Source organism: Gavialis gangeticus, unplaced genomic scaffold (assembly GCF_001723915.1).
Source record: "Gavialis gangeticus isolate Ggan-Ray unplaced genomic scaffold, GavGan_comp1, whole genome shotgun sequence".
NCBI lineage: Eukaryota > Metazoa > Chordata > Crocodylia > Gavialidae > Gavialis > Gavialis gangeticus.
In genome coordinates, this window is record NW_017729031.1 from 98,379,851 (window position 1) to 98,394,411 (window position 14,561).

General features: G+C 41.7%; 1 protein-coding gene across 1 annotated transcript in view; it reads right to left on the bottom strand.

Annotated features, from left to right (window-relative positions):
* Positions 1-10,461: 10,461 nt before the first annotated feature.
* CPS1 (carbamoyl-phosphate synthase 1) overlaps positions 10,462-14,561 on the bottom strand; it is a 157,409-nt gene continuing 153,309 nt past the window's right edge. The window contains exons 36-38 of the mRNA XM_019523418.1: positions 14,429-14,541; positions 13,208-13,337; positions 10,462-11,500 (exon numbers count right to left, since the gene is read on the bottom strand). Of these exons, the coding sequence (XP_019378963.1) occupies positions 11,402-11,500; positions 13,208-13,337; positions 14,429-14,541 (342 nt within the window). The 3' untranslated portion in view covers positions 10,462-11,401. The remainder of the gene's footprint in view (positions 11,501-13,207; positions 13,338-14,428; positions 14,542-14,561) is intronic.

A 14,561-nucleotide genomic window follows, 5' to 3' on the forward strand; every position in this document is an offset into this window, starting at 1 on the left:
GGAACCACCTCATCTGAGGGGAACTATGTGAGGGATACCAATTTCCAATGACATAATCCTTGCTTAAGCAAAGGGACTGTATACTTCCTGACCTGTATATCGGAGACATTGAAGAATTAGAGCTGTTCCATCCCCATCCTCCAAAGCCAGGCACAAGCTGGTTCTCTGAGTACATCTCCATCGCACAATGTGGCATTGTGCAGAAATTCCTGAAGGTCTTTAGTTGTGCTAGCATTGTGCTCTGGGCAGGCTAATTAGCCCTACTGAAAAGGAAGATGTATTAGTTTAGGTATAACAATACATGAAAGTGGTCATGCTGCTTTCAGCTCTTGAGCTGGCATATTCAAGGGTAGTTTGGGTATCTCTGCATGGCATAGCATTATACCATTTTGATATAATACATGCAAAGACTTAGGAGTGCTTGTCACTGTACAGGATCAGAACAAATCCATAAGAATTATACTTCTAATTCATCTTAATTGGTAATTCAGTCTAACTCTGCCTGTTGCCAAACTGGGCAAATTAAAAGCAGCACTTGTATGCTAGTGGGGCCAAATCCTCCATTGGTTCAAATAAGTGTAACTCCAATAAAGTCAGCACACCTACGTTAATTTACACCAGCAACCAATCTGGCCCATATAACATCCCTTTGTGCTTACACATGCAGTTCAGGGTTCTTGGCATTGGGCATTTTGAAAATCTAACCTTTGGGCTTTGAATTTCCTTTCCCACCTTCTCTGTCATATTTTATATTTCTCATTAAACACTTTGAGAAGTCATTTTGTTTAGTTAATACTGATCTCTTAAAAAAGATGTATTAAATCAACACCTGTCACTTTTTAGTAATTGCTGAGGGTGAACAGACTTTGCAATGGATTTGCCTTGGCAGGCAACATAATGCTAAGGGACTGTGGTAAATGAAAGAATTCTGCAAAAAACCCATCTCCCTATTTAAAGCAGATAATGAGTTACCGGAACTCATGCGGAAGCAATTAATCCTAATCACTTATAAAACAATAAAATTTAATTATGGGTGTTTTTAAAACTAAAAACCCAACAATTATTGTTAATAGGCTTTTCTAGATCACAGAGAGTGAACAGAATTTGTTGAGGCTATTTTCCCTGCAGTTAATGTAAAACAAGATCCAGCTTGTAGTTAAGGAAGCCTAGGCTTACACTAATACTTAAAATGTGTCCAATTGCCTAAGTTTAGATCTGATAGAATGGAAAAACAAGCCTTTAACAATTCAAATCTTGGACATGCCATAGTGCAATTGGCATTTTTTACTCTACTGAGATTGCAGATTTCTATGATACATTCAGAGGTGCTTTCCAGTTGTCTTGCAACAGCAGGACAGTGGTAGCTTTATTCCATCCATGGTGAAAAGCCAAATCATTTTTGAAAGTATATTTATTTCAAAATTTTCTGTGTTTTGGTGTTCATCAAAGTTGGGGCCTAACACAATCAGTAGCTTAAATCATGACATAGCATTGACCTATGTGCTTCCTCTTTCTATTAATGTGATGATAGGCCAAGCTCATTGTTATGTTGTACTTGGTATACTTGCGAACAACATTCCCCAAGGGAGTGCAAATATTCCCATTCTGATTTGATACTGTTTTATGTTGACTTTGTCCACTGCCATTGACTACAAGGCCAGTGGTAATGAGGAATAAGACCCCTTGTCATGTTGCTCCTGACCCTCTCTGTCTACCTTGATGCTTTCCCCACACCCATCTCCAGGGTTTATTCCATATCATCCTGCAATACCAACAATGCTCTATGAGCAGAAGTTTGCCAGAGCCCAGTAACCCATCATGGCTAAGGAGGTTAAGCACACCAGTTTAAAAATCTGAGGACACCCCAGGGAGTGATGTGGCTAGTATCACATTAAGCCACTTTATATTTGCCAACCTGAATGGCCATTTATTGCTGGGTCAACCAAGGGCAACCTTCAGTCCAAATCAAAAGTGAGACTTCAAACATGCCCTCCAGAGCCATGGCAGGAAATCTTCTCTCTTCTGCCACCATATTTCCTGCACTGCAGTGCTACAAATAAATTATTCCTTTTTTAACCAACATAGCTATCAGTGAACCTTAGTCGTAAAATATTAGCACTTTCTGCACATCTATTCCCAACCTTCTCTGTAACACTGTAATTTTGATAAACTGGGTAGTAGATTTGCAACTTAGGTAAATATCTCACAATGTCCATAGCCACTACTATCAGGACATGACTAAAACGTAGGCATTCAGTGCTTGACCCTAGGGTGACAGCCCAGAGAATCAAGAACAGGCAAGGTCAGGGAAGCAAGAGTCCAGGCTAGAGCTGGAAATCAAGGGAATCAGAAACAGGCAGGCCAGGACACTGAGGTCTCTAAGTGACCAGGACATATGTCGTCTCCTGGGTGGAACCAGCAATCAAGTGGGTTTCAGGAATAGGGGGCAGAGATCCATTTCAGCCAAGTGGTGGCAGCTACAGCTGTATAGAACCACTTAGCTAGTGAACAAGCCAAGAGCTTGCTGTCAGAGGAAGTCTGGAGCACAAGGGGTCAAGGAGTTGGTAAAGCAGTCTGAAAGCTCTGGAAGGGTCCAGGCTAGTGCCTGAAACCAGGAACACATGGACAAGAGCCAGGAGGAAATCAGGAAGCAGAACTCAGAGGACAGAAAATCAGGAGCAAATTAGTAGGACCAAGGAACAGAGAGTCAGAAGCCTATGGCTAGCCAGGGATGGAACTGTCTTTGTGGACTAACTGGCTAGACACTAAAAGGGCTGCTGCTTACAAACAGGCAGCTACACCCAGCAGGCAATTGGGACCAGGTTGAAAGAGTTAGGCCACTGGCAACCTAGCCAACTCAGATAAGTAGAACCAGCTGTTGGTAATTTAGCTAGCCTGCTGCCCTGGCCCCTGACACGTAGACTAATTTGTCACTTGTGTCAAGTTTGGATGTCAGCCTACCCAGATATAGCTTTGGTGTAGGAAAGCCCTAATGAGATACCATTTCTAGTCCCCGTGTATGTTGTGTGTCCATTAAAACATTTGTATGAAAGTGATACACTGTTAAATTGCCAAGACTTTCCCCTTCAGAGTTGGCAGATTTTGCCAATCTGCAAAACACCCTCAAAATTGTACATTTACACTTGGTGTGAGGGCCCTTCAGAAACACCAAGCCATGCACTTCAGAAATAATATTGTGTACACTAGGAACTTGGAGCCTTATAGGTAATTGTTTGCTTTATGGTCATATTTGTGCATTCAGAATTTGGCTAAGGGCTCAGATTTTACTGATGATACCACACAAGGGCTGAAGCAGTTGCCAAAAGAAAATTTGGCAGCTTGTCATTATTTCCTATTTTTCACCAAACCATTTCTTCTCTGATCCAATCCATGGATGAAGAAAGAAGGACTTTTTTTCATTCTTGATGTTCAGTCAGCAGACAATCTAGTTTTTCTCAGAATGAAGCAGCTGCCCCTGCTAATAGAGGGGCACCTTGTGTCATTTCCATGAGAGATGGTGAACACCACAGCTTGTGGTAAGATACCCAAACTACCCCGGGATCTGGACCAGATAGCCATTTTAAACTGTAATGCACTCTTGTTGCTGCAAGGAAACCTAGATGGCAACAGCTTTGCCAGACTCAAAATGTTTGGGCACTTTTTATAGATAACTGCACACTGGTACAGTATCAGAATGGCAGTGCTGCACACCCTTCTTTGCATTGATGTAAATGACTAGACCAGGTACAAGACAAGAATTCCCAAGACTTATAGAAAAGACATTAAATCTCCATGCTTCTAGACATAAGCTGACCTTTAATAATTAAAGGTCAAAAGGAAACTTTTCCAGGTGGGGTGAATTATTCTATAACCACAGGGGGTTTTTTGCAATTTTCTGTAGTAACAGCAGAAACATGCTCCTAGTCAAAACAAGATACTGGATTAGTTGGCTCATGGGTCTGATCCAGTATGGAGATTCCTTCCTCCCAAGACCATAAGAGTATTCCCCAGCTAATAAAGTTTATTTTTCCCCCCACGTGGGTTATCGTGAAGCTTGAATATAATTTGTATCAAATACTTTTGTGTCTGTTCAATCTTTGCAAACTTCCCTAAAGTAAAAGAGTTTATTTAAACTGGTATCATCATTCTGCAGCATTTGATATATTTTAATTATGGGTATGACTGAGAGCTTAGCCCCACTAGATAATGACAAAGCATCATGCTCTCAATGTAATTAGAACACATTAAAAGTTTCATATTTAAATCCTCTGAATGCTAAGATAGAAACAAATGTTATGGTTTAATTAAATTATTTCCTATCATATGGATTTTCCAGTGTTCCATATTCAAATGGGTAAGGAATGGTAACAGAGGCTCTCGGTAATATTTGGCAGTCTATTACTGTATTTACTTGAATACAAAACAAAGATGGGAAAAAGGAGGATGAGAAAAAAGGCCCCTCATCTTACATTCACATACTAACAATCCCCGCCCCATGAAATACATTGGTTATTATTAAACTGCTGGTAATAGTAATACGTGTTCAGTCATGGAAATCGGCTATGAAGTTGATTGAATACAGCCCATGCTGAACATGCCCATAAAAGATGTGACCCATATTAGGCAAACACACTGATGGGAACCTATGACAAGGTTAAGTCAGTGCAGCTCATCTGAATGAAATATAGTGCCTATAGTACATAGTCCCCCTCAGTGCCAATTCTTTATCAAGTCATGGTGAACCATAATATCAAATACATTTCAACTTCCTACTCAATCCCATAGCTGAGCTGTGCCTTTTTTCTCATTTCCAGTGATTTCTGTTTCTTCCTCAGCCTTAAAAGCCTGGCAAATATCAACCAACTTCTATGTAGCAGAGGGGCTCTGTTGCCCCCTCTCTCAATCTGTCACATATGATTAGTGGGGCCATGTCCTCTATGGGGTGGACCTAGTCCAGGCAGCCCTGTGCCTCATCTGCATATAAATTTTTGGAGGGTCTCAGGACTTGTGACAAAAATACCCGGTTTCAGACATAAGCCAGGGGCTAATTAGCACATGGACCCTTTGGCCACATTTACATGAGATACTACTTCACAGTTGTTACTGTGCATTTATTTAATATATGCTTATACAAGTGCTAAATAAATGCATGGTAACTAGAGTTACTGCACAGTAGCACCGGCAAATGCCTTTTAACTGACTACTGTGTAGCAGGGTTGTGCGAAATTTCTCTGGCTGTTTCTTTTCAACGCTGTTTTGACTCGTTTTGAGCTCAAAACATCGAAATCGAAATGAAACAAAAGTCTTTGAAACAGCCTCAAAACAAAACGAGATCAGTCAAAATGTTTTGAAAGTTTCAAAGCATTTCGAGTTTTGAAGCTGGGCTTGCTTGCAGCTAAAGAGAAACTAAGGAGAGGGAGGTGGAAGAGGGGGGAAGGGCTGCTCTGATATTGACTGTGTAGCTGGCCAGTGACTGTGATCTTTCCCTGAGGTCCCTTCCAATCCCAGGGCTCTGAGGGAGGGATGGAAAAACAGCATAAAAAGCATTGTTTGAATTGTTTGAACTGAGCTTTCTCTGTGCCTTCATACTTACAAGTGACACAAGTTTTGCTCTGAACAGTTTGAGGTACAGTTTCCCAGAAACCCCTACACCTATCTCCTTGAAACTTGGCAGGCTTCATGGCCTTAGCAGGGGCTAGCACCCCTGCAGTTTTCTGGGCCTTACCACACGCAGTCACACGTCACGAGTTTTGCCAGTCAGCAGCCTGAGGTGCAGTTTCCCAGAAATCCCCACACCCATCTCCTTGAAAGCTGGCAGACTTCATGGCCTCAGCAGGGGCTCCCATGCCTGCAGTTTTCACCCTGATGCACCCTAACACACACATGTGACACAAGTTTTGCTTTCAAGGTTTTGAGATGCCGTTTCCCAGAAACCCCAAAACCTATCTCCTGTAAACTTGGCAGGCTTTATGGCTTCATAAGGGGCTACCATTTCTGCAAGTTTAATCTGAATAAGGCAGGAAATTACAAAATTATAGGCAGTTTTTGTGCTTCCCCATTATAGCCTACGGGCAAAACAGCAAAACAGCATCGAAACAGTTTCAACGAAATGAAATGGAACAGTGGGTTCGAAATTAAATGAAACTCAAAACGAAACGCTGTCCCAGCGAAATGGTGAAATGGAAGTTGAAACGAAAGGATGCTTTTTCGCACGGCCCTGTGCAGTTGCGTCTCAGCATGGTTTTTGCTATACAATGCTATTGCACAGTAGTATTGGGCGACTGTGCAGTCAGCGTCTCATGCAGATGCACCCTTTGGGAGGGGGTATCTGGAGTACACACACATACTCAGCAGTGCTGGGCTGTGCAGTCACCATGACATAAAATGCTGTTGACTCTGCTGGAACCCAGCACAATGATCTATCCGAAAGGTCATGAGCCAGTTCTGAACTGATGTCATGCACAGTTTGTACCCTGCTTTTTGGCTCAGATCAAGTCCTTTTCTCTGAGATCAAGTGTAGTCCCAGTTGGCTCACAGGGGGTTGCATGTAGGATCTCACCTTCTTGTGAGCCAGGATCACCCTTAAATGGTGTTGTGTAGTTAAGGGTGGAGACTTGTCCAATGCATTGTGAGTAGGCCACCCTATGAAAGTCTCCTATAGCCTCCCAATGAAAGGATCTCAGCAACATGCTTTATTTTTACGGAAATTAATGCTTTTCAGTACTGACAAGGTGGTCCTTTGTTCATATTTCCACCTGGGTCTATCCTCCTCCTCTGACCAAAACTTGAATCGATATCTTCTCTTTCCTCTGTTTTTTTTTACCCTTTTCCTTTATTTAATCAATGAAAGAGAACAAAACAATCTGACAGTTCAGACCTGAGCTTTCTCCTTTGGCCTTTTGGCTAGCAAGTGAGACTCCGGGACATCTGAACTCCAAGGACTCTGGGCTTGGGGGTCTGCATGTAGGATGCCTGCCATGGATTTAGGAGTATTTGAGGCCCTGGGCGGAAGAGTCTGGGAGGGAAGATGCTTGCCAGTGGTAGTGCCAGACAGACTTAAATGACTGAGTTCTGCTTAGTTGATGGAACTCAAAACTGAGTTAGCTAATTTGGCCTGAGACACGACATTTAAAAAATTAAGAAAGCAGTTTGTATTATACATAAGTAGGTACAAAACTGGTGCTCAAAAGTGTGTTTATGGACTATGTGTGATCAAATTTGCAGCAGTCGGGGTTGGGGCCAGAATTAGCCCCACAGCAATCTCCTGTCCCCCTCTGTAGCTTCTGCTCTCCTCTGTCCCTTTACTTCCCTTTATTGTCAAATGCAGCTTGTTTCCACATTGTGCTTGGGGATGGAACAGAGCCTTGATTAGGGTCTGACAGTAGGAGGAGATGCAGGGGAGACAGAAAGGCAGCAGGGGCAAGAAGCTGGCAGAGCAGAGAGCTAGGGGGCCACTTGCCCCTCCCCCCCCACCCCCCAGCCACTATTGCTGTACATAACACTCTGATAATTACATTCTACACCTTGAAAATCATTTTAAAAACATACATTTTACATATATAGAATCTTATGGGGGGTCATCTTATATTTGGGGCCATCCTGTATTTGAGTAAATTCGGTACTACCATGCAGCAGAGTTCAACATCCTACAGATAATTATAGCAGCATCCTTCATAGGCTTCACATGACATGGCAGAGACTCCTGTCTTCTCATAGATGACCAGCATACTGATTATAAACACTTAGAGCTTCCCAAGCTCAAGAGATGTTCTGACTCTGAGTAGATCTTATGAATTCTGTCCCTAAAAAGAGCCCAGTTATCCTCTTGACTCTGATATCTCATCTCTGTTTGCTTCTGTCCTGGGTCTTGCTAGTTACCTTTCATTTCAGACCAAGCGTCTCTCAATAGTTCTCTGCCTTTCTTCATTGACAGCACAGGATTCTTGAGCCCTGTCTCTAACAGAAAGGTACTGTTCCATGGGGAGATCTTAGCAGTCTGAATATCCCTAAGAAGAATGCTTTCCAGTACTGACAATGTGGTTTGTTTATGTTTCTCCCCTGGGTCTATCCTCCTCCTCTGATCAAAAACTCGATTTTCTATTGTCTCTTTCCTCTGTTTTTTTACCCCTTTCCTTTGTTTAATCAATGAAAGAGAACAAAGTAATCTGACAGTTCAGACCTTAGCAAACTGGCACTTACAACTTTAACAGTGTCACTTTTTGTCAATGATCTTGTCAACCTCCCCAAGATTAATAAGGAAAAGACATTTACAAGTCAGTTTGTTCACAGCAGAAAAGAGCCTGATACAAAGGACGCTAATTGTAGCATGATTTTTTTTCCCACAGCTGCATTGATCCCAACAGCTGTAGATACTTAAAGTCTTTTCCTACAGCGTTTGCACCCTTCATTATGCAAATGAAGAAAAGGGGATGGCGGGAAACAAATACAATCAGACAGTATTTCAGAGACCACAGGAGGTGATGGTGGGGATTTGTCTTCTGTTCAATACCTGCTTCCTTTCTGATCATGACAGAAGCCATTGTTTCATCCTACATTTTTCAGCATAAAGATAAGGAGAATATACCTTTTCCTTCAACAAATACCAAAAAGAAAGTGAGAAAAAACAACAAACAGTATGAGTACTTTGCAGTCTGAAGGCTTTTCGAATGGGTTGTAATTAGCTATGTCTGCTTGGGTATGAGAGTGCATTGGTGGCACCTGTGCCTGTCGGGTGTTTGGCACCAGCAGCCAAATGGTAACACTAGTGTGTAATTACAGAGCACTTAGCGTGCATTCAGCCCTGGTGTGTTTCTCTGCTAATTTTCACTTCCATTATATGAGAGCCTACGGACATTGCAGAAGCAGTGGTTCAAGTACCTGCAGCTGCTGAGATAAATTCATGTTGTGGCTATATATAAATATATATATAGATGTGCATGCACGCACGTGCACATACATGCACAGAGTATCCAGTGAGAAAGTTACTTAAGAAGAAAGTTAAACTAAATGGAGCTAAAACTTATTTCTTTCTGTGCCTCTTATTGCACAATTATTTCTTAAAAGTTCCCATCACATAGGCATCCTTTAGAGAGACACTTTGTTATATCATGATGTTATTCATTTGCCTTCAGCAGTTCTCCAGCAGTCAATGGTGGGTCCCCTGTTCTTTCATGTACACATCTCTCCATTTGTGTTCCAACAGGTCTGGGTGGATGGGGCATCTATCTTACTCTTCTGCTACTGCTATTTTCCAGTTACTGTCTGATCTGTGATGTTCAAGACAATTCTGCATTTTAAACATGGGTTAAATGTAAACTAGATAAGAACAGCAGCTTTCTGATACATAGGAGACCAGCGCAGGCTCCTCACTAGAAGATGACTCATTTTAAAAAGTCCTTACTCAAGTCAGGTCATACCTTACTCAGATGAAACTCACAGATATAGATAACAATGGCCTTTTTTTCACCTCATGGTGAAAGATTCAAAATAAAGAAGGAAAGACAAATGAACAGGGACATTTCCAGCCATTGCAGTGCTCATTGCCAATTGTGGCAGGGGTGATATGAGAATGAGATGGAATGAGGCGCTGGCTGGATTTTTGCTGTTGAATATATTTAGCATACATTTGGAAAAAGTTGCATAGTTAATTACTATTATTTATTCATTTCACGACTTCATTCATTTCACGACTGAATAGGGGAACAGACTGGTGCTCTGGGCGGTTTTTGAGCTCTGTTTGAAAAAAACAAAAACAGTAACACCCTGCTAAAAAGTGCAAAAATAAACCCAACATGAAGCAGAAATAATTTCATTCCTCACGGAAGACAGTATCTGAGAAATACCCATGCTGAAAACACTGGGCCTGCCAGACTGGAATGAACCTATGGTCCAGAGTGGGAGGGATAAGAGCTCCATAGTAGGCAGATGTGCTCCTCCCATTATGCCTCATCCTGTCCTCTATAGGGAGAGATCAGTTTAAACTCTACAGCATGAGGTTCCAGAACTTATTCCTGATGGCTGGATGGTCTTGTGATTCATCTGTGCCCAATTCCACCTTGCCTATTCCTTAATTCTGGGCTATGTGTATACATTTTAAATGATACTGTAATTAGTACAAAAAATAAGAGATGGACATACTCAAAAAGTACCTAGACTGCAAACTCTTTGAGGCACAGACTGACTTTTTGTTGAGGCAGAACCTTTTGTTCTGTGTATGGGTAGTGCCTGATCACTGATCCTTGCTTGAACTGGCTAAACTGTAATGTATTAAACACTATCTCAAATAGCAATAATAAGAAGCATGTAGCACAGTAGACCCTAATCCCTGACTTGGCTCATAGGTGCTACAACAATATAAATAATAGTAAATATAAGCCCTGTATGATAATAGAGTCCAAAAGGAATCCTTGAGTGAAAGAGAAAGGAATGCATCAGAGTAAGCTAAGAATTGTGACACTCATATCTTGTTTTCAAAGTATTCCATTTTAATCCTCGCAATCACAATACAAAATGGATGAGAACAATGCAGGGTGGTGTTTTGAGAGTATCTTCTCTGAAGCCACACATTAGACTAAGAATGAACCCTGTGATTCAGAGAGAGCCATCTGGGGCACAAATAATAAACAAATTTCAAACACTGAGGCATGAACAAAATTTGGAAGACATTCCTGCACAAACCCTGGTCAAGACTGCATGCTGCAAAAGATGGCACTTGGGCAAAGTTTAAAAAAAAGGACCCAAAATAAACAGAAAGTAGCTGCAACATGTCCATTATCTGCTGTCATAAAACAGCAGTGATGCTTGTTCTTTTAAAAGGGCTCCTTTCATTCTCATCACATTCATCACTAGGTGACTGCAGCATCACTGAGTGAATCAAGTATGAGGTTGGTTTTTATAAAGGACAAAGTAACAGAGATTTTGATAATTAATGATGAAAATGGGAAATATATAAAGATGACAATGACATAGCTCAATGGGAGGGCAATACCAGATTCTAGCACTAATGCCTCAGTATGGCATTATCAAAGGATAACAGTACAAATACTTAGAGACGGAGCTGGAATGGTTATATAAAGATGGAACTGCCACCCTAAAGGATCACATGCTTTGCCTTGCACCTCCTCTACCACAGTGGGAGCTGGATTTACCAGGTATGAATATCAACTGCAAAAGGGAGAGGGGAGGAAGGAAACTATTTTTCAACATCATCTGGAGGAGGAAGGTTGATTTCAAAGCACCTGCTGTGTCTCCGCTGTAAGTTACAATGAGATAAATGTCAGAGCCAATGAAATAAATGGAAATAACCAAATTTGGACTGGATAGATTATTTTAGCCGCCAAAGTTGGAACCTCCTTTTCTCTTGGTGCGAGAGCAGCTATATTTCATGCTGGTGGCTTCTCTCTTATGCTGGGTTTCTGCTACTAAACTGTCTGTAGTGGAAGAGACTCTTACAGTCCACTTTCCCAGAGTATTTGATGGCTTCAGCAAAAAGTTTTGTCACCTGAAAATATAAAGCAAAAAAGACTGAGTATCTTGAAGCCATTTCTGGGAGACTTATTTATAAAGCAAGCTCACTGCTTGAGCACCAAGATCTGCCATGCATGGTTAGCTTTAAGGGTGATTTCTGATTTCAGGATGGCTGTGTGAGCTAAGGTTTTACTTATATGAAGCAGCTTGCAAGACTGGCAGCCTCTGAAAACTTGGTAATCTTTTTGGAAAAAGGTTCTGTATAGTGTAAGATATGTTACCCCACACTTCATAGAGTAAGAGTTAAACTAATTTTGTTGGCAGGTGAGTTAGTGAGTCTTGAATTGGAATCCCCTTTCTCATGGGCAAGGCATATTTTTCAGATGGGTGTCAGAGCACTCTGCTATTTCCCATTCAAACTAAACACTCTTGGCATTGCTGCCTCTCTAAGCTTATAACTTGGCACTGAACTTGTTTTGCATTTGTTCTAAACACAGCTAAAGGATTTGCACTTCAACCTCTGGCATCAGTTTAGGCTGGTGGGGTCTGAGCCCACTCCCAGGGAAATGAAGGGGAATTTGGCAACGGACTTCAGTAAAAGCAGGAAGCAGAATTTTGTGACTGTAACAGAGCTGGAAAGAAATATTGTGTTTCGCTGTCAATCACAGTCCAGCTGTCCTGTGGCAGAAAATGAGTTAGAACTCATGGAAGGCAAATGCCCCTACCTGTGTTGATATCCGAAATGTAGATTATGAAGAACACTAGATAGATAAAGAATGAAAATCTATGCTATCAATTAGGAAGCTGTCCTCACAGGGCACGTCTACATGAGCAATTAATGCAAAGCAATAAACTCCAGAGCTAATTGCTTTAGAGTTTATTGCTCCCAGGTGAGCCATCTGAACATGTGCCAGGGACTGCAGTACATTGAACCAGGTCAGAGTAGTCCCAGCTGGCACAGGGCCCCGGGAGTTACCCTGCCAGCCTGGCACTGCTTCCCCCTACTCAGCATGCTGTTGAGATGCTGTCTAGGGAATGGGGGTGTTCCAGTGTGGGGCCAGCCAGCAGGCAGCCCCCATACTGAAGCATCCTTATGCCCCAGCCAGCCAGGGCAACATCTACATGGGTGCTGCTGCAGAGTAAAAAACTCTGCAGCAGGTTAGTACTTGTATTTACTTTTTTTTTTTAACTTATAAATACAAGTACTAGCCTGCTGTGGAGTTAATTAGTGCACTCCAACCTAATACAGGCACATGTGCATTTGTGCGATACTTACTGCAGAGCTAATTAGTCTACACCGCAGTAAACGTCTTGTATAGCCTTGCCCACAGAGTAGTAATTCACTTGGATGACACATTGGAATAGTAAGAAATTTGCTTTGAGTTTCTCAGTAAAGGTGTCATGCCTTGTTCAAAATTTAGACAGCTATATTTAAGAGCTTTGTGATAGAAAGCTGTTGCCAAGGATATTTTTTTGATGTTATAATGAACGAATGGTGGAGAATTTGCTCAAAGGCAGGGACTGAGATATGAATAGCCCAAGGCCATAGCATGGGACACAATGTTTCTGCAGGACAGTGGAAAGGAAATGTATTCAAGCTACCAAGTTATTGCTATTTCAGGTGTATTATTATTTGCGAAACATAACAGGGATCCAGAAATATTGGATTCTAAGTACAAAATTGCCCAAAAGATTTCTATACTATTATGATTAAGGGAAGAAAAAGTGGCAAAAGAGATACCTGGAAATTAGTAAGGAGAGCAATCCCACTGTCAACAGCCATCCTGCGGATCATGTAATTATCATGGATGAACTTGGTGTTGTTATTGGGAAGATTAATCACCAAATCTATGTTCCCATCTTTTATCAGCCTGAAAAGACAATGCAGAAGACACAGTGGTATACTTTGTTTAGTAAAATCTTCAAAGAATGCATGTTTTCAACTGACCAGTGGAGGCCTAGGATGGTACAAGTGCTAAGGTGCACAGTTGACAGCCTAGAGGTGGCAAGTCTGAGGCCATATCAGAAGTGCTTCCCAGCATGGTCCTGTCAGATTCCAACGAATCTGCAAATTCTGCTAAATACCTTGTCACAAGGACACAAAAAAGGAAGGGACCGACCATTGTTTGCTGTTTTAGTTAACATAAATTGTATAGTTTTAGTGTGTTTTATATATTAAAGGATGATCAAGTACAGCAGTTCCCACATTTCTTAGGGGACCCCCACTTCCAGCCTTATGCTGCTGGTTCTGAGCTGCTATCAACCCCACTTCTTAAACTGAATTTCTGTGATCTTCTGATCCCATTCATAAATGCTGTGATCTCACCAGGGGTTCTGACCCCTATGCTGGGAACCACTGATCTAGTAGCTAATACCAGACTGGGATTTAGGACTGGATTCTAGCTTCAGTCCCTGTATCTGCCCCACACTTCCCTGAGTGACCTTAACATAGGGCAAAATTCAGCCTTCATGCAACTAAGCACAACTTTGTTAAGGGCATGATTCTGAGAAGTGCTAAGCATCTGCAGTTCCCATTAAAGCTGGGAAGAGATGCGTGGTACTTTTGAAGATTCAGATTCCAAAATGTCCAGACTTAAAAATATGATGTTCAGTGCTGCGTGCAATAGAATTTAATTACATATTGATGCCTAAGAGATAAATGAGCTTCAGTTATCTGCAAGATGCTTTGGAAAGAGATGATGTGAAATATTCCAGTGCTATAATAAATAGGCATTATTAATGAGATGCTTTTTTGATTCAACAGAAGAAAATTTTCCCATCGTGGCAATTACAGGCAGAGTAGAATACATCTGTCAACAAAACAAAAGTGGCTCAAAGCCTCTGGAAGTGAATGAGGGCTTGGCCACTGGTCCAGTGAGGCCCAGATTTCACCTCCAGATTTTACTGTCATGGATGTTGCCAAAGACTCCCAGGATCTCTACAAACTGTGCTGTGCTCTTACCTCCTGATCTGGGGGATGCTGGAGTTTTGGCTTTCCTGGGATGGCCATGCCACAGGAGTTGCAGGTACACTGTTGGCATTAAGCCAGTCGGAAGTTGCTTCAGTGGCATAAAGCTGTGTCAAGAGGAAATGTT